The sequence below is a fragment of the Musca autumnalis genome, unplaced genomic scaffold (assembly GCF_047663935.1).
Source record: "Musca autumnalis isolate F117 unplaced genomic scaffold, ASM4766393v1 scaffold_4, whole genome shotgun sequence".
NCBI lineage: Eukaryota > Metazoa > Arthropoda > Insecta > Diptera > Muscidae > Musca > Musca autumnalis.
In genome coordinates, this window is record NW_027411977.1 from 219,256,485 (window position 1) to 219,282,770 (window position 26,286).

A 26,286-nucleotide genomic window follows, 5' to 3' on the forward strand; every position below is an offset into this window, starting at 1 on the left:
AAAATTGTCTGTAAAAATTCACGTTTTCTTGTCTGTGGATCCTTGAAAAAATTGTCTTTAAAAATCCACGTTTTCTTGTCTGTGGATCCTTGAAAAAATTGTCTTTAAAAATCCACGTTTTCTTGTCTGTGGATCCTTGAAAAAATTGTCTTTAAAAATCCACGTTTTCTTCTTTGTGAATCCTTGAAAAAATTTTCCTTAAAAATCCACGTTTTCTTGTTTGTGAATCCTTGAAAAAATTGTCCTTAAAAATCCACGTTTTCTTGTCTGTGGATCCTTGAAAAAATTGTCTTAAAAAATCCAAGTTTTCTTGTCTGTGGATCCTTGAAAAAATTGTCTTTAAAAATCCACGTTTTCTTGTCTGTGGATCCTTGAAAAAATTGTCTTTAAAAATCCACGTTTTCATGTCTGTGGATCCTTGAAAAAATTTCCTAAAAAAACAAAAAGCATTGTGGTCTAATGGACATGGAAAAAAATCATTTGAAAAATCCACGCATTACTTTCAAAAATCCAAGACGTTCAGCACCTTATAAAAGAAAACTTTGCTGTACCCCTTAGCGTATAAGTATTGTCGCAATGTATACGCCACGCCTTCTCAAACTAATTTCTTTACTTCTCCAGCCTACTGCTAAGTATTTATGAGTGCAATGTCTCATATAAAACCATAGGTGCCACCACTTTATTATGCATTTTTATTACAACACTTGAAGGTGAACAAGTGATCCCTACCTTTCTTAACATTTAATGTCACAAACATATGTATGCAAATAAGCATATGTATTGTCCTCAGCTGCCATTCATATGTAAGCAACAAATTTATATTTAATTTATAGTTCCCATCATATTATTATACAATTCTATTTTACGGGTTTTTCTTGTTTTGGTTCCAGGAATGAGTGAACTGGTTATTTATCATCTGTCTGAAGCAAAGTTAAAATACCACATAATGGTACTTTTTTCCTACAGACAGTTTTAAAGGTTAGAAAAAAAGAAAAAAAAAAGAACTAGGACACTTGGTTATAGTATATTTCCTTGGTTGTTGAATGGTGTCTAACCATCAACCACAAGCATCTACACAACCGCAGACAGACATAATAAGTGTAGAGCTTAAGAACCGCATGATAGCTGTTCAGAAAAAAATGGTCGGTATAAAGGGCAAGATGTAGAAGAAGAACAAAAAATGAACAAGTCTGGCGGTCTTTCCCTTCAATTCTCAGTGACATAAACATAAAGCAAAATAAGGGAAAAAAAACATTAGAGAAATGTTGAAAGGAAGGAAGGAAAGAAAGAAGGTTAGCACTACAACTGTTACTAACATTGAAAAGAAAAACGAGACACAATCAGTTTCTAAGAAATGTTTTGAATTGTGAAAGAGGCAATTTGATTAAGTTTAGTTTGGAAAAGTCAGAACGGTAACAAAGCCTGGGCATTGAGGTGACATTGCGTATACGTGGTGGTGATTATCATACGCCGTGAGGGACTATGACTGCCATGATTGACCATAATCATTACGCGAAAAAAAAAATTTTAAAAAATCCACGTTAGGAGACACCTGACTGCTTCAAAAATATTTTTTGAAAAATGCGCGTTTGGGGGCTTTGACTGCTTCAAAAATATTCTTTAAAAAATCCACATTTAGAGGCCTTTGACTGCTTCCAAAATATTCTTAAAAAAATCCACATTTAGAGGCCTTTGACTGCTTCCAAAATATTCTTAAAAAAATCCACGTAAAGAAGCTTTCGACTGCTTCAAAAATATTCTTTAAAAAATCCACGTTTTAAAGCCTTTGACTGTTTCTAAAATATTCTTTAAAAAATCCACGTTTTAAAGCCTTTGACTGTTTCTAAAATATTCTTTAACAAATCCACGTTTGGAGGACTTGGACTGCTTGAAAAATATTCTTTAAAAAGTCCACGTTTGGAGGACTTGGACTGCTTGAAAAATATTCTTTAAAAAATCCACGTTTGGAGGCCTTGGACTGCTTATAAAATATTCTTTAAAAAACCCACGTTTGGAGGCCTTGGACTGCTTGAAAAATATTCTTTAAAAAATCCACGTTTGGAGGCCTTTGAAAGCTTGAAATATATTCTTTAAAAAATCCACGTTTGGAGGCCTTTGTGTCCTTGAAAGATAATCTTTAAAAAATCGACGTTTGGAGGCCTTTGTGTGCTTGAAAGATAATCTTTAAAAATCCACGTTTGGAGGCCTTTGTATGCTTGAAAGATAATCTTTAAAAAATCCACTTTTGGAGGCCTTTGTGTGCTGAAAGATAATCTTTAAAAAATCCACGTTTGGAGGCCTTTGTGTGCTTGAAAGATAATCTTTAAAAAGTCCACGATTGCAGGCCTTTGTATGCTTGAAAGATAATCTTTTAAAAATCCACGTTTGGAGGCCTTGGACTGCTTGAAAAATATTCTTTAAAAAATCCACGTTTGGAGGCTTTGGACTGCTCGAAAAATATTCTTTAAAAAATCCACGTTTGGAACCTTGGACTGCTTGAAAAATATTCTTTAAAAAATCCACGTTTGGAGGCCTTGGACTGCTTGAAAAATATTCTTTAAAAAATCCAAGTTTGGAGGCCTTGGACTGCTTGAAAAATATTCTTTAAAAAATCCACGTTTGGAGGCCTTGGACTGCTTGAAAAATATTCTTTAAAAAATCCACGTTTGGAGGCCTTGGACTGCTTGAAAAATATTCTTTAAAAAATCCACGTTTGGAGGCCTTGGACTGCTTGAAAAATATTCTTTAAAAAATCCACGTTTGGAGGCCTTGGACTGCTTGAAAAATATTCTTTAAAAAATCCACGTTTGTAGGCCCTTGACTGCTTTAAAAACATTCTTTAAAAAATCCACGTTTGTAGGCCCTTGACTGCTTTAAAAATATTCTTTAAAAAATCCAAGTTTGTAGGCCTTGGACTGCTTGAAAAATATTCTTTAAAAAATCCACGTTTGGAGGCCTTGGACTGCTTGAAAAATATTCTTTAAAAAATCCACGTTTGGAGGCCTTGGACTGCTTGAAAAATATTCTTTAAAAAATCCACGTTTGGAGGCCTTGGACTGCTTGAAAAATATTCTTTAAAAAATCCAGGTTTAGAGGCCCTTCCTTAAAAAATCCACGTCTAGTTCTGTTATGTGACTTAGTCCATTTGCCTTGTGAGCAATAACTTTTAGGTGCTGGCATACGCAGCTTGTTTGTTTGTTGTTTATTTTACACTAAGAGAATACATATTGGACACTGATCACCTAGACCACCTCCTACACCACCCATACATATTAAATGCCGTGTAATGGTAATATGTAATGTATTTTATGACAAAGTAGCCGATGATAAATTGTTTTACAAACTTTTTTCCTGAGATTTCATGGTTATAGTAGAACTCAATAGTTGTCGTCATATGGTAAATATTCATAATATCCCCATATTAATTACATGGAGCTTGGTTGCGTATAACTGATGTCACCATGTATACGCTCCCCAGTCCACAATTAATTATTGTTTATTCATTTGTCGAACAGTGTAAAGAAAAAAGTGTTGAAAAAAAACCTGACAAAAAGGAAACCCTGTTTTTAACATATGTGGGCGTATATTGTCTTGCTTTAAGGGATGGTAACCTTAGTTGCATTGCTGTGGCCATAATAGTCTGTTGTGGCACCTGCAAATGAGTGGTTAGCATTTGAGAAGGAAAACAGAAATAATAGTCTCGTAATTAGACCTTCCAGCTACCGTGACCATCCGTAGCTCTCATTCCACTTGGGGATTTTCAATAGAATATTTTGTGGTATAAACACTTGTTAACCAAGAGGTGGGAGCAGGGAGAACCAGCGCGTCAGACAAGCAAAGTTCATTGAAAAGGCTACTTAGAAAATTATGGAACAACAGTTCAATGGTAAATATTCAAGCTGTCAGTTGTGACGAGACATCGTTTAACAAAACAAAAAAATAAAAAAAAACATATTTGTTTCCAACTGAAAAACAATCTGGTTTTGACACAAATAATGAAATAAAATTCAAATCAAATTACAGAAATTAAAAGGGAATAAAAATAAAAAAAATATATTGAAGAAGAAAAATTGAAACAAAATGCAAAATATTTGTGAATCAGTCAAGTGAATAAGTGATTGCTACAGGCATTCTTGAAAGAAGAAGTCTTTTGGAAAAAGTGAACAACAGAAATAAATATATTACCTTTTTTGGAAACGGATTCCAGTATCAAATACATACACCACAAAGCACAATTTTCTTCCCTCCGATGTGAATAAATGGCATAAATATTGCGCAATTTAAAAACTATAGTCATTCATTATACGTGAAGTAAATACATTTTGACGAAATAATATTGGCGGATTTTTTCTTTACAAATTATTCGTGGTTGGTGTTGTAGACTTTGCGTTAAGTGCCTTTTCATGGGTTCACCAAATACCGGATTGCTGACTAAATTGAAAAACAATTTCATCTCGATGGGTTGTTTACCATTAAAACCAAAATCCCTAGATCCCATACAAAGTATGTAAAATGATTTTAATAATAATTTGTAATTATAAATAATCTTAATTTTATACGAAAATGTACTACTTTATACAAAGACACGCTCTGGCGTATACGTTGTGACAATAGTCATACGCACTAAGGAACTTTCTTTAAAAACTCAAAACATGGAACTAAACCAAGATTTTTAAAGAATATTTTTCCAACAAAACATGGATTTTTTAAAGATTTTTTTATAGAAAATTTTTGAAGCAGTCAAAGGCCACTAAACATGATTTTTTTAAAGAATAATTTCGAAGCAGCTAAAGGCCACTAAACGTGGATTTTTTAAAGAAAATTTTTGAGGCTGTAAAAGGCCACTAAACGTGGATTTTTTAAAGAAAAATTTTGAAGCTGTAAAAAGCCACTAAACGTGGATTTTTTAAAGAAAATTTTTGAAGCTGTAAAAGGCCACTAAACGTGGATTTTTTAAAGAAAATTTTTGAAGCTGTAAAAGGCCACTAAACGTGGATTTTTTTAAAGAAAAATTTTGAAGCTGTAAAAGGCCACTAAACGTGGATTTTTAAAGAAAAATTTTGAAGCTGTAAAAGGCCACTAAACGTGGATTTTTTAAAGAACATTTTTGAAGCTGTAAAAGGCCACTAAACGTGGATTTTTTAAAGAACATTTTTGAAGCTGTAAAAGGCCACTAAACTTGGATTTTTTAAAGAACATTTTTGAAGCTGTAAAAGGCCACTAAACGTGGATTTTTAAAGAAAATTTTTGAAGCTGTAAAAGGCCACTAAACGTGGATTTTTTAAAGAACATTTTTGAAGCTGTAAAAGGCCACTAAACGTGGATTTTTTAAAGAACATTTTTGAAGCTGTAAAAGGCCACTAAATGTATATTTTTTAAAGAAAATTTCTGAAGCAGTCAAAGGCCACTAAACGTGGATTTTTTAAAGAAAATTTTTGAAGCAGTCAAAGGCCACTAAATGTATATTTTTTAAAGAAAGTTTCTGAAACAGTCAAAGGCCACTAAACGTGGATTTTTTAAAGAAAATTTCTGAAGCAGTCAAAGGCCACTAAATGTATATTTTTTAAAGAAAATTTCTGAAGCAGTCAAAGGCCACTAAACGTGGATTTTTTAAAGAAAATTTCTGAAGCAGTCAAAGGCCACTAAACGTGGATTTTTTAAAGAAAAATTTTCAAGCAGTCAAAGGCCACTAAACGTGGATTTTTTAAAGAAAAATTTTCAAGCAGTCAAAGGCCACTAAACGTGGATTTTTTAAAGAGAAATTTTCAAGCAGTCAAAGGCCACTAAACGTGGATTTTTTAAAGAAAATTTCTGAAACAGTCAAAGGCCACTAAACGTGGATTTTTTAAAGAAAATTTTTCAAGCAGTCAAAGGCCACTAAACGTGGATTTTTTAAAGAAAATTTCTGAAGCAGTCAAAGGCCACTAAATGTATATTTTTTAAAGAAAATTTCTGAAGCAGTCAAAGGCCACTAAACGTGGATTTTTTAAAGAAAAATTTTCAAGCAGTGAAAGGCCACTAAACGTGGATTTTTAAAGAAAAATTTTCAAGCAGTCATAGGCCACTAAACGTGGATTTTTTAAAGAAAAAATTTCAAGCAGTCAAAGGCCACTAAACGTGGATTTTTTAAAGAAAAAATTTCAAGCAGTCAAAGGCCAATAAACGTGGATTTTTTAAAGAAAAATTTTCAAGCAGTCAAAGGCCACTAAACGTGGATTTTTTAAAGAAACATTTTCAAGCAGTCAAAGGCCACTAAACGTGGATTTTTTAAAGAAAAATTCTCAAGCAGTCAAAGGCCACTAAACGTGGATTTTTTAAAGAAACATTTTCAAGCAGTCAAAGGCCACTAAACGTGGATTTTTTAAATAAAAATTCTCAAGCAGTCAAAGGCCACTAAACGTTGATTTTTTAAAGAAACATTTTCAAGCAGTCAAAGGCCATAAAACGTGGATTTTTTAAAGAAAAGTTTTCAAGCAGTCAAAGGGCACTAAACGTGGATTTTTTAAAGAACAATTTTCAAGCAGTCAAAGGCCACTAAACGTGGATTTTTTAAAGAAAATTTCTGAAGCAGTCAAAGGCCACTAAACGTGGATTTTTTAAAGAACAATTTTGAAGCAGTCAAAGGCCACTAAACGTGGATTTTTTAAAGAAAATTTCTGAAGCAGTCAAAGGCCACTAAACGTGGATTTTTTAAAGAAAATTTCTGAAGCAGTCAAAGGCCACTAAACGTGGATTTTTTAAAGAAAATTTCTGAAGCAGTCAAAGGCCACTAAACGTGGATTTTTTAAAGAAAATTTCTGAAGCAGTCAAAGGCCACTAAACGTGGATTCTTTAAAGAAAATTTCTGAAGCAGTCAAAGGCCACTAAACGTGGATTTTTTAAAGAAAATTTCTGAAGCAGTCAAAGGCCACTAAACGTGGATTCTTTAAAGAAAATTTCTGAAGCAGTCAAAGGCCACTAAACGTGGATTTTTTAAAGAAAATTTCTGAAGCAGTCAAAGGCCACTAAACGTGGATTTTTTAAAGAAATTTTTTGAAGCATTCAAATGCCACTAAACGTGGACTTTTTAAAGAAAAAATTTCGAAGCAGTCAAAGGCCACCAAACGTGGATTTTTTAAAGAAAAATTTTCAAGCAGTCAAAAGCCACTAAACGTGGATTTTTTAAAATTTTCAAGCAGTAAAATGCCACAAAACGTGGATTTTTTAAAGAAAAATTTTCAAGCAGTCAAAGGCCACTAAACGTGGATTTTTTAAAGACAAATTTTCTAGCAGTCAAAGGCCACTAAACGTGGATTTTTTAAAGACAAATTTTCAAGCAGTCAAAGGCCACTAAACGTGGATTTTTTAAAGAACAATTTTCAAGCAGTCAAAGGCCACTAAACGTGGATTTTTTAAAGAAAAATTTTCAAGCAGTCAAAGGCCACTAAACGTGGATTTTTTAAAGAAAATTTTTCAAGCAGTCAAAGGCCACTAAACGTGGATTTTTTAAAGAAAATTTTTCAAGCAGTCAAAGGCCACTAAACGTGGATTTTTTAAAGAAAATTTCTGAAGCAGTCAAAGGCCACTAAACGTGGATTTTTTAAAGAAAAATTTTCAAGCAGTGAAAGGCCACTAAACGTGGATTTTTAAAGAAAAATTTTCAAGCAGTCATAGGCCACTAAACGTGGATTTTTTAAAGAAAAAATTTCAAGCAGTCAAAGGCCACTAAACGTGGATTTTTTAAAGAAAAAATTTCAAGCAGTCAAAGGCCACTAAACGTGGATTTTTTAAAGAAAAATTTTCAAGCAGTCAAAGGCCACTAAACGTGGATTTTTTAAAGAAACATTTTCAAGCAGTCAAAGGCCACTAAACGTGGATTTTTTAAAGAAAAATTCTCAAGCAGTCAAAGGCCACTAAACGTGGATTTTTTAAAGAAACATTTTCAAGCAGTCAAAGGCCATAAAACGTGGATTTTTTAAATAAAAATTCTCAAGCAGTCAAAGGCCACTAAACGTTGATTTTTTAAAGAAACATTTTCAAGCAGTCAAAGGCCATAAAACGTGGATTTTTTAAAGAAAAGTTTTCAAGCAGTCAAAGGGCACTAAACGTGGATTTTTTAAAGAACAATTTTCAAGCAGTCAAAGGCCACTAAACGTGGATTTTTTAAAGAAAATTTCTGAAGCAGTCAAAGGCCACTAAACGTGGATTTTTTAAAGAACAATTTTCAAGCAGTCAAAGGCCACTAAACGTGGATTTTTTAAAGAAAATTTCTGAAGCAGTCAAAGGCCACTAAACGTGGATTTTTTAAAGAAAATTTCTGAAGCAGTCAAAGGCCACTAAACGTGGATTTTTTAAAGAAAATTTCTGAAGCAGTCAAAGGCCACTAAACGTGGTTTTTTTATAGAAACATTTTCAAGCAGTCAAAGGCCACTAAACGTGGATTTTTTAAAGAAACATTTTCAAGCAGTCAAAGGCCACTAAACGTGGATTTTTAAAGAAACATTTTCAAGCAGTCAAAGGCCACTAAACGTGGATTTTTTAAAGAAACATTTTGAAGCATTCAAATGCCACTAAACGTGGACTTTTTAAAGAAAAAATTTCGAAGCAGTCAAAGGCCACCAAACGTGGATTTTTTAAAGAAAAATTTTCAAGCAGTCAAAAGCCACTAAACGTGGATTTTTTAAAATTTTCAAGCAGTAAAATGCCACAAAACGTGGATTTTTTAAAGAAAAATTTTCAAGCAGTCAAAGGCCACTAAACGTGGATTTTTTAAAGACAAATTTTCTAGCAGTCAAAGGCCACTAAACGTGGATTTTTTAAAGACAAATTTTCAAGCAGTCAAAGGCCACTAAACGTGGATTTTTTAAAGAACAATTTTCAAGCAGTCAAAGGCCACTAAACGTGGATTTTTTAAAGAAAAATTTTCAAGCAGTCAAAGGCCACTAAACGTGGATTTTTTAAAGAAACATTTTCAAGCAGTCAAAGGCCACTAAACGTGGATTTTTTAAAGCAAAATTCTCAAGCAGTCAAAGGCCACTAAACGTGGATTTTTTAAAGAAACATTTTCAAGCAGTCAAAGGCCACTAAACGTGGATTTTTTAAAGAAAATATCTGAAGCAGTCAAAGGCCACTAAACGTGGATTTTTTTAAAGAAAAATTTTGACGCTGTCAAAGGCCACTAAACGTGGATTTTTTAAAGAAACATTTTCAAGCAGTCAAAGGCCACTAAACGTGGATTTTTAAAGAAAAATTTTCAAGCAGTCAAAGGCCACTAAACGTGGATTTTTTAAAGAAAAATTCTGAAGCAGTCAAAGGCCACTAAACGTGGATTTTTTAAAGAAAATTTCTGAAGCAGTCAAAGGCCTCTAAACGTGGATTTTTTAAAGAAAAAAATTCAAGCAGTCAAAGGCCACTAAACGTGGATTTTTTAAAGGCCACTAAACTTGGATTTTTAAAGAAAATTTCTAAAGCAGTCAAATGCCACTAAACGTGGATTTTTTAAAGAAAAATTCTCAAGCAGTCAAAGGCCACTAAACGTGGATTTTTTAAAGAAAATTTTTCAAGCAGTCAAAGGCCACTAAACGTGGATTTTTTAAAGAAAATTGTTCAAGCGGTCAAAGGCCACTAAACCTGGAATTTTTAAAGAAAAATTTTCAAGCAGTCAAAGGCCACTAAACGTGGATTTTTTAAAGAAAATTGTTCAAGCGGTCAAAGGCCACTAAACCTGGAATTTTTAAAGAAAAATTTTCAAGCAGTCAAAGGCCACTAAACCTGGATTTTTTAAAGAAACATTTTCAAGCAGTCAAAGGCCACTAAACGTGGATTTTTTAAAGAAAAATTTTCAAGCAGTCAAAGGCCACTAAACGTTAATTTTTTAAAGAAAACTGTTGAAGCAGTTAAAGGCCACTAAACGTAGATTTTTGGGAGAAAATTTTTCAAGCAGTAAAAGGCCACTATGCGTTGATTTTTTAAAGAAAAATGTTGAAGTAGTCAATGGCCAGTAAACGTGCCAATCAGCTGATTCCTTGCTAATGATAATTGTAAAATCGTTTCTTTGGTACAATAGAGCGTATAACTAATGACGTCACGTATGCGTAGTGTATGATTTTAAATATATTACCTCGAAATTACTGTTTCAGTTTGATTTCATTCAAATTCCTCTTCTATTTATTTAAATTTATTTACATTGCATTAAAAATAATTTTCCGTATAATATTCAAATGAAAAGCAGGATAGTATCATGACCCGTGAATTGGATTAAAGTAAATGGACAAACATTTGTTCAACATTCCTTATTTACATAAATGTGTTTTTGTACACTAATGATACCTTCAAATGTCTGCAATTTGAATAAAAATCATTACCATTTCTAGGAATCTCTGTTTATTTTCCTCTTAAAAGTTATGGACAAATCGCCGGTTATAAAAAGTATCCCACCATTAAAAGAAAGAAAAAAACAACAACAAATCCCCAACTAAAATAATTTCCAGACAAGTAAATGATTACAACGAATAATCATAATTTCTATTTGCATTAATCTGATATAAAAATTATTTTTATGAATTTTTCATAATTTGCGCAGAAGAACAGAAGTAGTGAAAATGGCAAATGCCATGAATTAATGTGTGGGGTGAGGACGAGTGGGTGAGTTTCATGGTGAATAAATTTTTCCATATTTTTTTTTTGCTGTTAATAACGTTTTGGGTTAACAGAAAAAATTGCATGCATAATCACTGAACTAGAGTTGGGCAATCTAGTTCCTAGTTCCTTGTACTAGTTCCAAAACGTATGAGTAACATCATGAAATATAACGGGTGCTGTTAAGTATACGCAGTTTGTTCAAAGAAAAATTGTGGGCCATTGGAACTGCGAAGTGAACTAGATAGTTCCATATAGTTCCTTTGGCACAACTCTACACTGAACCATGCCAGGGATATTGCATTAATGTGAAATGTCTTTATTGTTTTGTAGGAGGATTGCTTGAGACCGAGAAAGCGGATAATGTTTAAGATTAAAAAAATATATTTTTATAGTTGCGACATAAATGTCAGCGGAGTAGAAAAATAGAAATGTTGAGATAGTTTCAAGTTTTTGCAGTCATTCAAATGGATTTGGAATAAAAAGAGTTGTGTATTTATAATTTGGACATTCAGGCGTATAAGTGTTGTCGCTATGTATACGCAATGGATACAAAATTGGTTCGAGTTAAAAATGGTTATTTGTGTATTGTTAAGGGACCATATAAACGAGGATTTTAGGAAATGAGATACGGACTTATACAAATTTTTTTCTTTGAATATAAATAATAAGTGAAAAAGTCCCCTAAACGTGGATTTTTAAAGTATATATTTGAAGGATTAAAAGGCCACTAAACGTGGATTTTTTAAAGAATATTATTGAAGGATTAAACGTGGATTTTTTAAAGAATATTTTTGAAGGATTAAACGTGGATTTTTTAAAGAATATTTTTGAAGGATTAAACATGGATTTTTTAAAGAATATTTTTGAAGGATTAAACGTGGATTTTTTAAAGAATATTTTTGAAGGATTAAACGTGGATTTTTTAAAGAATATTTTTGAAGGATTAAACGTGGATTTTTTAAAGAATATTTTTGAAGGATTAAACGTGGATTTTTTAAAGAATATTTTTGAAGGATTAAACGTGGATTTTTTAAAGAATATTTTTGAAGGATTAAACGTGGATTTTTTAAAGAATATTTTTGAAGGATTAAACGTGGATTTTTTAAAGAATATTTTTGAAGGATTAAACGTGGATTTTTTAAAGAATATTTTTGAAGGATTAAACGTGGATTTTTTAAAGAATATTATTGAAGGATTAAACGTGGATTTTTTAAAGAATATTTTTGAAGGATTAAACGTGGATTTTTTAAAGAATATTTTTGAAGGATTAAACGTGGATTTTTTAAAGAATATTTTTGAAGGATTAAACGTGGATTTTTTAAAGAATATTTTTGAAGGATTAAACGTGGATTTTTTAAAGAATATTTTTGAAGGATTAAACGTGGATTTTTTAAAGAATATTTTTGAAGGATTAAACGTGGATTTTTTAAAGAATATTTTTGAAGGATTAAACGTGGATTTTTTAAAGAATATTTTTGAAGGATTAAACGTGGATTTTTTAAAGAATATTTTTGAAGGATTAAACGTGGATTTTTTAAAGAATATTTTTGAAGGATTAAACGTGGATTTTTTAAAGAATATTTTTGAAGGATTAAACGTGGATTTTTTAAAGAATATTTTTGAAGGATTAAACGTGGATTTTTTAAAGAATATTTTTGAAGGATTAAACGTGGATTTTTTAAAGAATATTTTTGAAGGATTAAACGTGGATTTTTTAAAGAATATTTTTGAAGGATTAAACGTGGATTTTTTAAAGAATATTTTTGAAGGATTAAACGTGGATTTTTTAAAGAATATTTTTGAAGGATTAAACGTGGATTTTTTAAAGAATATTTTTGAAGGATTAAACGTGGATTGTTTAAAGAATATTTTTGAAGGATTAAACGTGGATTTTTTAAAGAATATTTTTGAAGGATTAAACGTGGATTGTTTAAAGAATATTTTTGAAGGATTAAACGTGGATTTTTTAAAGAATATTTTTGAAGGATTAAAAGGCCACTAAACGTGGATTTTTTAAAGAATATTTTTGAAGGATTAAACGTGGATTTTTTAAAGAATATTTTTGAAGGATTAAACGTGGATTTTTTAAAGAATATTTTTGAAGGATTAAACGTGGATTGTTTAAAGAATATTTTTGAAGGATTAAACGTGGATTTTTTAAAGAATATTTTTGAAGGATTAAACGTGGATTTTTTAAAGAATATTTTTGAAGGATTAAAAGGCCACTAAACGTGGATTTTTTAAAGAATATTTTTGAAGGATTAAAAGGCCACTAAACGTGGATTTTTTAAAGAATATTTTTGAAGGATTAAACGTGGATTTTTTAAAGAATATTTTTGAAGGATTAAACGTGGATTTTTTAAAGAATATTTTTGAAGGATTAAACGTGGATTGTTTAAAGAATATTTTTGAAGGATTAAACGTGGATTTTTTAAAGAATATTTTTGAAGGATTAAACGTGGATTTTTTAAAGAATATTTTTGAAGGATTAAACGTGGATTTTTTAAAGAATATTTTTGAAGGATTAAACGTGGATTTTTTAAAGAATATTTTTGAAGGATTAAACGTGGATTTTTTAAAGAATATTTTTGAAGGATTAAACGTGGATTTTTTAAAGAATATTTTTGAAGGATTAAACGTGGATTTTTTAAAGAATATTTTTGAAGGATTAAACGTGGATTGTTTAAAGAATATTTTTGAAGGATTAAACGTGGATTTTTTAAAGAATATTTTTGAAGGATTAAACGTGGATTTTTTAAAGAATATTTTTGAAGGATTAAACGTGGATTGTTTAAAGAATATTTTTGAAGGATTAAACGTGGATTGTTTAAAGAATATTTTTGAAGGATTAAAAGGCCACTAAACGTGGATTTTTTAAAGAATATTTTTGAAGGATTAAACGTGGATTTTTTAAAGAATATTTTTGAAGGATTAAACGTGGATTTTTTAAAGAATATTTTTGAAGGATTAAACGTGGATTGTTTAAAGAATATTTTTGAAGGATTAAACGTGGATTTTTTAAAGAATATTTTTGAAGGATTAAACGTGGATTGTTTAAAGAATATTTTTGAAGGATTAAAAGGCCACTAAACGTGGATTTTTTAAAGAATATTTTTGAAGGATTAAACGTGGATTGTTTAAAGAATATTTTTGAAGGATTAAACGTGGATTGTTTAAAGAATATTTTTGAAGGATTAAAAGGCCACTAAACGTGGATTTTTTAAAGAATATTTTTGAAGGATTAAACGTGGATTTTTTAAAGAATATTTTTGAAGGATTAAACGTGGATTGTTTAAAGAATATTTTTGAAGGATTAAACGTGGATTTTTTAAAGAATATTTTTGAAGGATTAAACGTGGATTTTTTAAAGAATATTTTTGAAGGATTAAACGTGGATTTTTTAAAGAATATTTTTGAAGGATTAAACGTGGATTGTTTAAAGAATATTTTTGAAGGATTAAACGTGGATTTTTTAAAGAATATTTTTGAAGGATTAAACGTGGATTTTTTAAAGAATATTTTTGAAGGATTAAACGTGGATTTTTTAAAGAATATTTTTGAAGGATTAAACGTGGATTTTTTAAAGAATATTTTTGAAGGATTAAACGTGGATTTTTTAAAGAATATTTTTGAAGGATTAAACGTGGATTTTTTAAAGAATATTTTTGAAGGATTAAACGTGGATTTTTTAAAGAATATTTTTGAAGGATTAAACGTGGATTTTTTAAAGAATATTTTTGAAGGATTAAACGTGGATTTTTTAAAGAATATTTTTGAAGGATTAAACGTGGATTGTTTAAAGAATATTTTTGAAGGATTAAACGTGGATTTTTTAAAGAATATTTTTGAAGGATTAAAAGGCCACTAAACGTGGATTTTTTAAAGAATATTTTTGAAGGATTAAAAGGCCACTAAACGTGGATTTTTTAAAGAATATTTTTGAAGGATTAAACGTGGATTTTTTAAAGAATATTTTTGAAGGATTAAACGTGGATTTTTTAAAGAATATTTTTGAAGGATTAAACGTGGATTGTTTAAAGAATATTTTTGAAGGATTAAACGTGGATTTTTTAAAGAATATTTTTGAAGGATTAAACGTGGATTGTTTAAAGAATATTTTTGAAGGATTAAACGTGGATTGTTTAAAGAATATTTTTGAAGGATTAAAAGGCCACTAAACGTGGATTTTTTAAAGAATATTTTTGAAGGATTAAACGTGGATTTTTTAAAGAATATTTTTGAAGGATTAAACGTGGATTTTTTAAAGAATATTTTTGAAGGATTAAACGTGGATTTTTTAAAGAATATTTTTGAAGGATTAAACGTGGATTTTTTAAAGAATATTTTTGAAGGATTAAACGTGGATTTTTTAAAGAATATTTTTGAAGGATTAAACGTGGATTTTTTAAAGAATATTTTTGAAGGATTAAACGTGGATTTTTTAAAGAATATTTTTGAAGGATTAAACGTGGATTTTTTAAAGAATATTTTTGAAGGATTAAACGTGGATTGTTTAAAGAATATTTTTGAAGGATTAAACGTGGATTTTTTAAAGAATATTTTTGAAGGATTAAAAGGCCAATTAACGTGGATTTTTTAAAGAATATGTTTGAAGGATTTAAAGGCCAATAAACGTGGATTTTAAGGAATATGTTTGAAGGATTTAAAGGCCAATAAACGTGGATTTTAAGGAATATTTTTGAAGAATTAAAAGGCCACTAAACGTGGATTTTTTAAAGAATGTTTTTGAAGAATTAAAAGGCCACTAAACGTGGATTTTTTAAAGAATGTTTTTGAAGAATTAAAAGGCCACTAAACGTGGATTTTTTAAAGAATGTTTTTGAAGAATTAAAAGGCCACTAAACGTGGATTTTTTAAAGAATATTTTTGAAGGATTTAAAGGCCACTAAAGGAAGGATTTAAAGGCCACTAAACGTGGATTGTTTAAAGAATATTTTTAAAGGATTAAAAGGCCACTAAACGTGGATTTTTTAAAGAATATTTTTGAAGGATTAAAAGGCCACTAAACGTGGATTTTTTAAAGAATATTTTTTGGGACTCTCAGTCCTTAAAACTTAGATTTGTTAACGATTTTTTGAAGGAATCTCAGACTTAAAAACTAAGATTTGTTAAAGATTTTTTGAAGGAATCTCAGACTTCAAAACTAAGATTTGTAAAGAATATTTTTGTGACTCTTTAGAATATTATTGAAGGTCTTTCAAGCCTTTAAAAAATGCAAAGAAAAATTCTTTAAAAGACCCAGGTTTTCCCCATAGAAAAATAGTTTAAAAAATCCACGTTTTCTTGGCTAATGTCCTCTCAGAAAAATTGTTTAAAAAATCCACGTTTTCTTGGCTAATGTCCTCTCAGAAAAATTGTTTAAAAAATCCACGTTTTCTTGGCTAATATCCTCTCAGAAAAATTGTTTAAAAAATCCAGGTTTTCTTGGCTAATGTTTTCTCAGAAAAATTGTTTAAAAAATCCAGGTTTTCTTGGCTAATGTTCTCTCAGAAAAATTGTTAAAAAAATCCACGTTTTCTTGACTAATGTTCTCTCAGAAAAATTGTTAAAAAGTCCACGTTTTCTTGGCTATTGATCTCTCAGAAAAATTGTTAAAAAAATCCACGTTTTCTTGGCTGATGTTGCCTCAGAAAAATTGTTTAAAAAATCCACGTTTTCTTGGCTGATATTCCATTAGAAAAATTGTTTAAAAAAACATGTTTTCTTGGCTGATGTTCCCTGAGAAAAGTTGTTTAAAAAATCCACGTTTTCTTGGCTAATGTGCTCTCAGAAAAATTGTTTAAAAAATCCACGTTTTCTTGGCTAATGTTCTCTCAGAAAAATTGATTAAAAAATCCACGTTTTCTTGGCTAATATTCTCTCAGAAAAATTGTTTAAAAAATCCACGTTTTCTTGGCTGAAGTTCCCTGAGAAAAATTGTTTAAAAAATCCACGTTTTCTTGGCTGAAGTTCTCTGAGAAAAATTGTTTAAAAAATCCACGTTTTCTTGGCTGTTGGTTTCTCAGAAAAATTGTTTAAAAAATCCACGTTTTCTTGGCTGTTGGTTTCTCAGAAAAATTGTTTAAAAAATCCACGTTTTCTTGGCTGTTGGTTTCTCAGAAAAATTGTTTAAAAAATCCACGTTTTCTTGGCTGTTGGTTTCTCAGAAAAATTGTTTAAAAAATCCACGATTTCTTGGCTGTTGGTTTCTCAGAAAAATTGTTTAAAAAATCCACGTTTTCTTGGCTGTTGGTTTCTCAGAAAAATTGTTTAAAAAATCCACGTTTTCTTGGCTGTTGGTTTCTCAGAAAAATTGTTTAAAAAATCCACGTTTTCTTGGCTAATGTTCTCTCAGAAAAATTGTTTAAAAAATCTACGTTTTCTTGGCTAATGTTCTCTCAGAAAAATTGTTTAAAAAATCCACGTTTTCTTGGCTAATGTTTTCTCAGAAAAATTGTTTAAAAAATCCACGTTTTCTTGGCTGTTGGTTTCTCAGAAAAATTGTTTAAAAAATCCACGTTTTCTTGGCTGTTGGTTTCTCAGAAAAATTGTTTAAAAAATCCACGTTTTCTTGGCTGTTGGTTTCTCAGAAAAATTGTTTAAAAAATCCACGTTTTCTTGGCTGTTGGTTTCTCAGAAAAATTGTTTAAAAAATCCACGTTTTCTTGGCTGTTGGTTTCTCAAAAAAATTGTTTAAAAAATCCACGTTTTCTTGGCTGTTGGTTTCTCAAAAAAATTGTTTAAAAAATCCACGTTTTCTTGGCTGTTGGTTTCTCAGAAAAATTGTTTAAAAAATCCACGTTTTCTTGGCTGTTGGTTTCTTAGAAAAATTGTTTAAAAAATCCACGTTTTCTTGGCTGTTGGTTTCTCAGAAAAATTGTTTAAAAAATCCACGTTTTCTTGGCTGTTGGTTTCTCAGAAAAATTGTTTAAAAAATCCACGTTTTCTTGGCTGTTGGTTTCTTAGAAAAATTGTTTAAAAAATCCACGTTTTCTTGGCTGTTGGTTTCTCAGAAAAATTGTTTAAAAAATCCACGTTTTCTTGGCTGTTGGTTTCTCAGAAAAATTGTTTAAAAAATCCACGTTTTCTTGGCTGTTGGTTTCTCAGATAAATTGTTTAAAAAATCCACGTTTTCTTGGCTAATGTTCTCTCAGAAAAATTCTTTAAAAATCCACGTTTTCATAGCTGATGTTCCCTCAGAAAAATTCTTAAAAAAATCTTTTCTAAACAAAGTAATTTTCTTTTTTCTACTAAATGAAATTTTATTAATTTTTTTCATTTTTCATTACAGCTATGAAAGCCGCTCTGCTTATCCAACGCTGGTATCGTCGACACAATGCCCGCATGGAAATCAAAAGACGTTATACCTGGTCGATATTCACAAATTTGGAATACGCTGGAGAACAGGATCAGGTTGAGGTATGTGCAATTTGAAATATTATCGTGAGGCTGGTATGAAGTAAGCAAGGTTAGCAATACTACCTTTGTGGTTTTAAAAATCTATACCTAGACCACATTTTTCATTGTTTTAGCCCCTCGTCATGATGTTATTACCTTTTTTTAGTATTTCAGTAGTGGAAAACTTCCTTATATAACTGATGTTTGCCTACGTTGGGCATAACATTAGATGTTGGCGGTAAACAGGGTAATCCAAAATTATCGAACTACAAATATAGTCGGACATCTCTCTCATTTTTAAGTGAGAAGTGCCCTTGCACATTATTTCGAAAATATAGTTTTCTCACATTTCAATCATTTTGACCTGACCAACATACGTATACATGTTGACACTACGTATAAGCACCAAATCCCCCAAATGCCCATAGAAGAAGACTGTATGCCTTTGAGCAGCATAAGCAGTAACGTTTAGAAATTAATTATTTAGGCGTTTATGCCTAATACATCATCGCCATGACATATCTAACTACAAATGTCCTCCTAATGGTTTGCCACAAAGAATTCCAGGGCAAAGGTCAAGGTTGAATGCCTTCCAGGTTTGGTGACGTTCTATGGCTATAACATTAATAATTAACAAAGGTTGAAAACGTCACCAGACAAACGAAATATAGCCGCTGCTTGACAACGGCAGTATTTGCCTTTTTATTATTAATTTAATTTACTTTGGATTAGGCATGGAATTGCTTTGGTTAGTGGGGACATAATGTGGCATTTGTGGGAAAATAATTACAAGTCCATAGGAATTTAAACATAATTGATGGCCCAAATTTATGAGAAAGTTTTTAAAAGCCTCAACAAAAAATAAAAACATTTTATGTGGACAACAAATAAAAATTTTAATGGTGGACATAATCGCCAACCACAATTTGTTAAATTTTAAACAAAAAATTAAGTTATATTTTGTTGGTTTTATAACCACATAAATTTCATCAGAACAGGAATGTTGTTTTCCAACTCCATTTAAACTTAAATTTAATTTGTTTACTATTTTTATTGTAACAGAAATATACAAAATAATAAAACAAACAATTTTAATTATGGTCATAATAAAAATTAAACATTTAATAAATTGTGGTTTACTATTTATTTAATTTTTATTTTTCCTTTTTTTTTTATAATAACAAAAATATATAAAATAATAAAACAAACAATTTTAATTATGGTCATAATGAAAATTAAAAATTAAATAAATTGTGGTTGACGATTTTATAAATTTTTAATTTATTTCGTCATTTTATTTATTTTTTTTTTTTTTGATTACTTATATTTTTTAATAATTCTACATTGTCCCTAAAGAACAATTATAATTTTTGTCCTACTCTTCAACCACAATTTGTTTAATTTTTAATTTATTTTGTTGCTTGAATTTCGTCATAAATTTCATCAGAATTGAAAAGTTTTATTTCCTAATTCCAGTTACATTTAAATTGTAGTTGTTTTTTTTAGTTTTTTTCGTCATTTCACTATTTTTATGGTATTGAATATTGCAGCCATAGAAATGTTGTGTGTGGACTTTGTTTACCTTTTTCCCATTATTGTTGTTGTTGTGGTAATAGTATGACGTTTTTTGGAGGTTATTTCATTTCCAACCAGGTTGTGACAAAAACTAAAAAGAAGGAATAGCCGAAACGGCAAAAAGGCAAACCACAAAATTCCATCTAAATACGACCACAATAAAATATAAATATAAAAAACTGGTCACTATATTGGCCACTATTTTTGATGAAAGAGAACTAGGAGAACTAGGAAAAAAACTATTTAAAAACATCAAATTGACATTTGCTGTAGGTAGACCACAAAAACCACAGTCAATATCAAAATTAGTGATTTAAGCAATGGAACAGGAAATAATTACAAGCATAGCTGTGATTTTTATACCCTCAGCATTTATGCTAACGAGGGTATTATACACTTTCATACGGGCAAAATGTGCCTCATCGAAATAATGGTTTTAGACCCTAAGTATGTTTGGACGAAATGTGTTTCGGACAATTTGGAGTCGATTGAGCAATGTCCGTCTGTCTGTCTGGCTGGCTGGCTGGAGCGCACGATAACTCTCGAACGCATGAACCGATTTGGTTCAAATTTTGGCTTTCGCAATATTTTGCCCAAACTTAGTTTAAGTTCGATGATGGGCTATGTCGGTTCACTCCTTCCGGTACCTCCCCCACAGAAGTTCGAAAACGTTCGGAAAATTTGTGCGCACGATAACTCTTGAAGGGAATAGGCGATTTGGTCCATACTTTGTCCATCGTAAAATGTGTACCAGACTTAGATAATGTTTCAATATAGACTCAATCGACCCACTCCTTCGGGTACCTCCCACACAAAATTTTGGAAGAGTTCGGTTTAGGGCCCTCTCTCGAGTCGCTCTGATTTTTATTTTAGCAACTTGTATTCACTACCCTCGATACGACGGTACAAGTTTCATTAGGGGCAATTCCATACTTCCTTAGAATATAGCCTGAAAGTTGCAAAAAATCCCTATGACACCGTGTGAGGTGGATGAAGCGCAGTATAACTCTAGAACGGATCTGCCGATTCGGTCCACAATTTGGCCTTAGTAATATTTTGTCCAAACATAGTTTGAAGATAAGCCACATCGGTCCATTCCTTCAGGTACCTCCCCCACAAACGTTCAAAAATGTTCGGAAAATTTGTTCATACGGTAACTCTTGAAGGGAGTGGCCGAATTGGTCCATACTTTACACATCCTAATATATCTACTAGATATAGATCAGGTTCAAATATGGACTATATTTGTTCACTCCATCTGGTACCTCCCACACAAAATTTCGGATAAGTTGACTTTAAGACCTGCAATCGAACCACTTTGATTTTTGTTGAAGCAAGTTGCATTCGCTTCCTCAATTACGATGGTAAGCGCTTTTTTAGGGGCAAGTCCATAATTCTTGATCAAACATCCCGAAGGATGTAAAAACCCCCTATGGTACCATATGTAGTGGCTGGAAATCCACTTCCATAATGGTCAATGTAGGTCCATTCCTTTTAGTATCTCCTCCGCAAAACTTTTGATCTCTAATCTTAATGAACATTTTTGTCGGTTCAAATTCCAAAAATTAAAAAAAAACCCTAAATACTACCCCTAAAAATTTTCAATATATACAGGCTGAGGGCATATCTCTGTCGACAAAGCCGACTTATACTTTTTTACTTGTTTCAAATAGAAATGTATAAACATTTTAGTAGAAGTAAAACATGGTCAATTTTAAATTAATGCCCACCATGGCGTATGATATACGGTAGTAATTATACGCAAGCTGTGACCAAACATACATTTGTATTTTTCATGTTTCAATGAAAGTTCTCGAATCCATAGCGCTTCTAAAATGTATCTTTTGCCTATTGAACTTGTCTTCGAACCGACTGATGAACATTTGCTCGAATTTTTACTAGATTTTCATCCACGGGTCTAATCTCTAGGCAAAAGGGAGCTGTTATAATCACCACTTCTCTAGCTTATCAAATGGAAATAGGGAATGGGTTCTACTTAGTTAGAAGACTACAACTGGAGGGATTTTTTTTGAAGCCGCGTTCAATTTGACTTCTTCATCCCATCTTCTTGAGATAAACCTTGTGAAGTTTGCCGATATATTGGCACATTGGTCAAATGTTCATTCATCAAATGTTACATCGATCGACTGAGACTCACTGTGACTTGAGAGCCTTTAGGGCCGCAGGAGTATTCACGTATAAAGTCACTGGTCCTGTTGTTGTTGTAACAGTGTTTATTATTATACGTTTGTGCGTTCGTTCTTCTGCTCCATCTGGCTCTGGGTCTATCTTCAGTTCCAGGGACGTGCCTGTTTCGATGGGATGTAACCACAGATCCACTGGAGTTAGATGAGTTGGTTTGGCAAGGCATTCAATTTGCCTTCTTCATCCCATCTTCTTGAGGTAAACCTTGTGAAGTTTGCCGATATTTTAGCATGACATATTCAGCAAATGTTACGTCGATCGACTAAGAGCCACTCTGACTTGAAAGCCTTTAGGGCCGCAGGAGTAATCACATATAGTCACTGGACCTGTTGTTGTTGTAGCAGCGTTTATTATTATACGTTTGTGCGTTCGTTCTTCTGCTCAATTTGGCTCTGGGTATATCCCCAGTTCCAGGAAAGTGCCTGCTTCGATGGGACATAACCACAGATCCACTGGAGTTAGATGAGTTGGTTTGGCAAGGAAGTTGAAAAGGTTTAGTTTAGTCTATAAGGATTTAGGCGACTGCAATATCCCGAGCGTAGATGAGCCAAACTACTCTAGTTTGTCGTGGCAGCTGGCGCTCCTCAGCTGCGATAGACTGGGGGATGTACTCCGAGTACTTTATTCACACTAAATTTGCTTATGGCCTTAGCAACTGCGTCCGTGTGAATGCTATTTAAACCTGCTTGATATGACTGTTGATCTAGGGGATCTCTCCCGTATCGTTGGAACGCTTCCTCTAGAACGTGGATATCCTACTTGATGTGCCTGCGTGTGTTGGCCTACCCACCAGATAGTGATTGGGATGGCTCTCACGGTAGCACTCAAGCAAGTTCTGCAACGGAAGCATCTCATTGTTTTGCTGTACTAGAAGAATCTTTGCCTCCTCATGTAGATGGTCCACTGAAGACATGAGTTGGCACCCTGTTGCTGTTCGCAGAGCGGTATTCCGACAAGTTTGAATGGTTATCAATTGCGTATCACATAAATTCGGGGACCAAACTGTCTTACCATAGATCGACCTATCGCGTTATATGTGGCTAGCAAGGTTTCTTTATCTGCACGTTAGGTTTGGTTTGGTTTTAGGACGCGCAGCTACCGTTGTTGGCAGCTACTTCACTCGGAGACCTTGAGGTCCATTGTGATCATCCTTAAAGAAACTGTGTGTTGTGGTTGGGCTATATGTGATGATGATAGATGCTGGACTATTGCGGATTTGTTGTGAAGTTGAGTATGTAGGTGATGCTGTGATGATGGATGTGAGTTTATAGGTTGTTGCTGAGGTTGTGATGGTGGATGTAAGTTTATAATTGTAGAGTGGTTTTGATGGGTTGGATATGATTATGATGGATGCTGATTTATAAGATGGGTGTTGAAAGTGGTGACTGGTTTATTCTGAAGTAATATGAGGTGGTTGGTCTATTTCCGGTTTGTTGATGTAAAGTGGTTTGGTGTGATGGGTGCGATGAGTAATGTATATGGATGCGCGGCTGCTGTGATTGTGACAAAGATGATGATGTAGTGGATGTGATGTGGGTGTGTTGCCGCTGAGGCTGTTGTTCAGTGTTGAGCCGATTTCTATCCCCCTGTGTGAAGGAGAAAGAAAAACAATGATTAATTAGTCTTGTTTGCCAGCCATGTGAGGTTTTGGCAAATTGGTACAAGTAGATGGGGTCTATGTCGGAGAAGAAAGTCAGAGTATTTATCTCATATCTACCGAAGAATCGATGTCTCCTCGTGAGTAACGAGGGGCACCTACATAGTAGATGTTTGACCTTCTCTGTTTCTTCTGGATCTTGACATAGCCTACAGTAGTCTACACTACTGTTGTCCCATCTAGAAGTTAGGGACCTGACCATGTTGTGACCGGTAATGAGACCTACAGTGATCTTTATCCCTAACTTATTTAGTGAGAAAAGAGAGTTGGTTCTATGCAGAGAATAGCTGGGCCAGATTGCCTTGGATACCTTACAGCCAGTTTCCATTTGCCATCTTTGCCCCGCCTTCTCAAGGAAGTAACCTCGAAGTTTCCGAATGTAGTAGCACTTTGGTGGTCTGATAGATGACTCGACTGGTAAGTCAGACGACTGAGAGCCACCCCGTGCTAATTCATCCGCCTCTTCGTTTCCCTTTATATCACTGCGTCCTGGAACCCAGCAAAGATCAACGAAGTCGCGTACTTCAAGCAGAGCGTTTTTGCAATCGAGGATAGCTTTTGAGTTTATGGTCCATGACTTGAGAGCCTTAAGGGCCGCTAGACTATCGACAAAAATAGTCACCGGTCCTTTCAGGACACTCCCAAGTTCTTTGATCATCTCCGCTGCTTTCCTAATTGCAAAAATCTCTGCCTGAAAGACGCTGCAGTTATCGTTGAGTTTGAAGGATTGCTTAATTTGTGGGTTTTCGCAGAAGACCCCGGCAACTGTGCCATCCTCCATCTTTGAACCGTCTGTGTAGATGGCCAGGCCGCCAAGAGGAGGGCACTAGACCAGGCATCTCTGCTTGGGATTATGACGTTAATTTGGTTGAAATTGAGTGCAGTGGGTATATAATCACTGATGTGATCGAGTCCACTGGACTCAAGTAAATCGGTGAAGGGGAAGAGGACCTTTGCATGTCCAAATCGTGAACACTGCCACATACATACCTGCCTCTCTAAGCCTGAAAGCCGTTCTCGCCGCCTGAAAGTTGATAGTGATATCCAGAGGTTGGAGATCCAGTATAACATTCAGGGCGGCTTGAGGTGTACTTCTAATGGCACCAGAGATTAGCAGAGATGCGGCTCTTTGAACGCTAGATAATTTGGACAAAAGTGCACTGCACGTTAAGTGCTGCCAGCTGGCGACTTGAGGACCTTGTTCCTACATTTCAGTTTGTCATAGATGGCTGCGGCATGCGCGAACTACGTGAACATAGTGTCGAATGTGACCCCTAGAATTTTGGGGCAGTTTGTGGTCGGAATTTTGCTACCGTCGGCCACGACATTTAACTCTCTTCTCACCTGCTCCATTTATGTGGTGAACAGAGTGGCTGTAGATTTAGTGGCGGATATCTGCATATTCCTCGCGTGGAAAAAGGTGATAAGATTGGTAAAAAAGGAGTTCAGTCTTTCACTGATGTCATCAGGCAAGGTACCTGACGCCAAGATCGTCCTGACAATCTCGATGCGGTCTGGAGGGGGCGTGTACAGGAGAGGTAGGGGTTAAACAGTTCCGGATATATCACCCCACATTGGGGAACTCCCTGTTTCACTCTACTGGGTTTGGACTTCTTGTTCCTGAATTGCACGTACGACTGGTGTCCACACATACAATTGTTTATACAAAGTTTCAAGCTTGGCCGGAGGGTTGCCTGCTCAATATCCTCAAACAGCGTGGAGTGTCTGACAGTATCAAAGGTTTTTGATAAGTCAAGCGCCACCATAACTGTTCCATCCCACGGCGGTCTCTGCTTGAGACCTCGACAAGTATGTGTGGAGATGGCTTGCAGCTGCTTACGAAATTCATGCTAATGATCGGCCACTGAATAGCTTTATCTAACGCTGGAAAGGACTAAGGCCTCCAGGGTCTTTGCTACTGGCGTCAAAAGCGAAATCGGCCTGTACGATTCACTTTTGCTGACATCCTTGCTTGACTCCAGTAGCGGGACCACCCTGCCCATTTTCCAGACATCGGGAACAGCATGAGGATGACTAGCAACAAATTGAGAACTTTAGTGAGATTCTTCACTCCCGGCTCATCCAACTGTTTCGGCATAACCATGGAGATTTCATGAGGACCCAGCGCTTTGAATGATTTATGGCATTCGCAACATCATCCATTGTAAACTATGGTGTTTCATTCTCGGCCGGAAGAGATTTGATGCTACGTGGTACTCTTCTCTTTGCCCTGTCACTCACGGGTAGCTCGACAAACTGTCGATTGAAATAACTTGCACACCTCTTCGGGTCAGTCAACGCCAATGTCGCCAAACGTGACTGAGGTCCTATCTTCCTTCTTTCCAGGGTTCCATAGTGACTTTACCGTTGCTCACAGTTCACTTTTACCGGCTCTGATGTTGCAACTCTGCAGATTATTTAACCACTCGTTACGCTTATGCTCCCCGACCAACCTGTTAACTTGTAGTTTCAGCTCCCTGACTCTGGTCCTGTGAGAGTGCTATCAAGCTTTCTAACCAACTCTGCTTTCGTAATGGCAAGAATATGCTTTAAAGTGGCTATAGCGGGCTTGCCATCAGACAAATGTACCATAGTTTAGGATTGGCAGATCCACGGAGACATAAAACCACGCTAACATAGCCTATGGTTTGAGTCCTCTACTTTTGACAATGTATGTCTTGCAGGAACAGAGTGCAAAATACCTTTCTTTGTCCACTCCACGATAATTTTTCAGTTTATGCGGTGGTCCAGGATTATACCAAGGTATTTAGCTTTGGTAGAAATTTCTAGTGCCACTTCATCAAGAAGTGAAAATCGTCGTCTGGGGAAAA

At 33.5% G+C, this 26,286-nt stretch overlaps 1 protein-coding gene across 2 annotated transcripts in view; it reads left to right on the forward strand.

Moving 5' to 3' along the window:
- The first annotated feature begins 3,635 nt into the window (after positions 1–3,635).
- The window catches only part of rdgC (retinal degeneration C), a 100,775-nt gene continuing 78,124 nt past the window's right edge, over positions 3,636–26,286 (forward strand). Inside the window, exons 1-2 of one of the 2 annotated variants that reach the window (XM_073987517.1) lie at positions 3,636–3,886; positions 17,912–18,039. In XM_073987517.1, the coding sequence (XP_073843618.1) occupies positions 3,868–3,886; positions 17,912–18,039 (147 nt within the window). In that variant the 5' untranslated portion in view covers positions 3,636–3,867. Of the gene's footprint in view, positions 4,504–17,911; positions 18,040–26,286 lie in introns of both variants that reach the window. The other variant, XM_073987516.1, reaches the window with a different exon arrangement.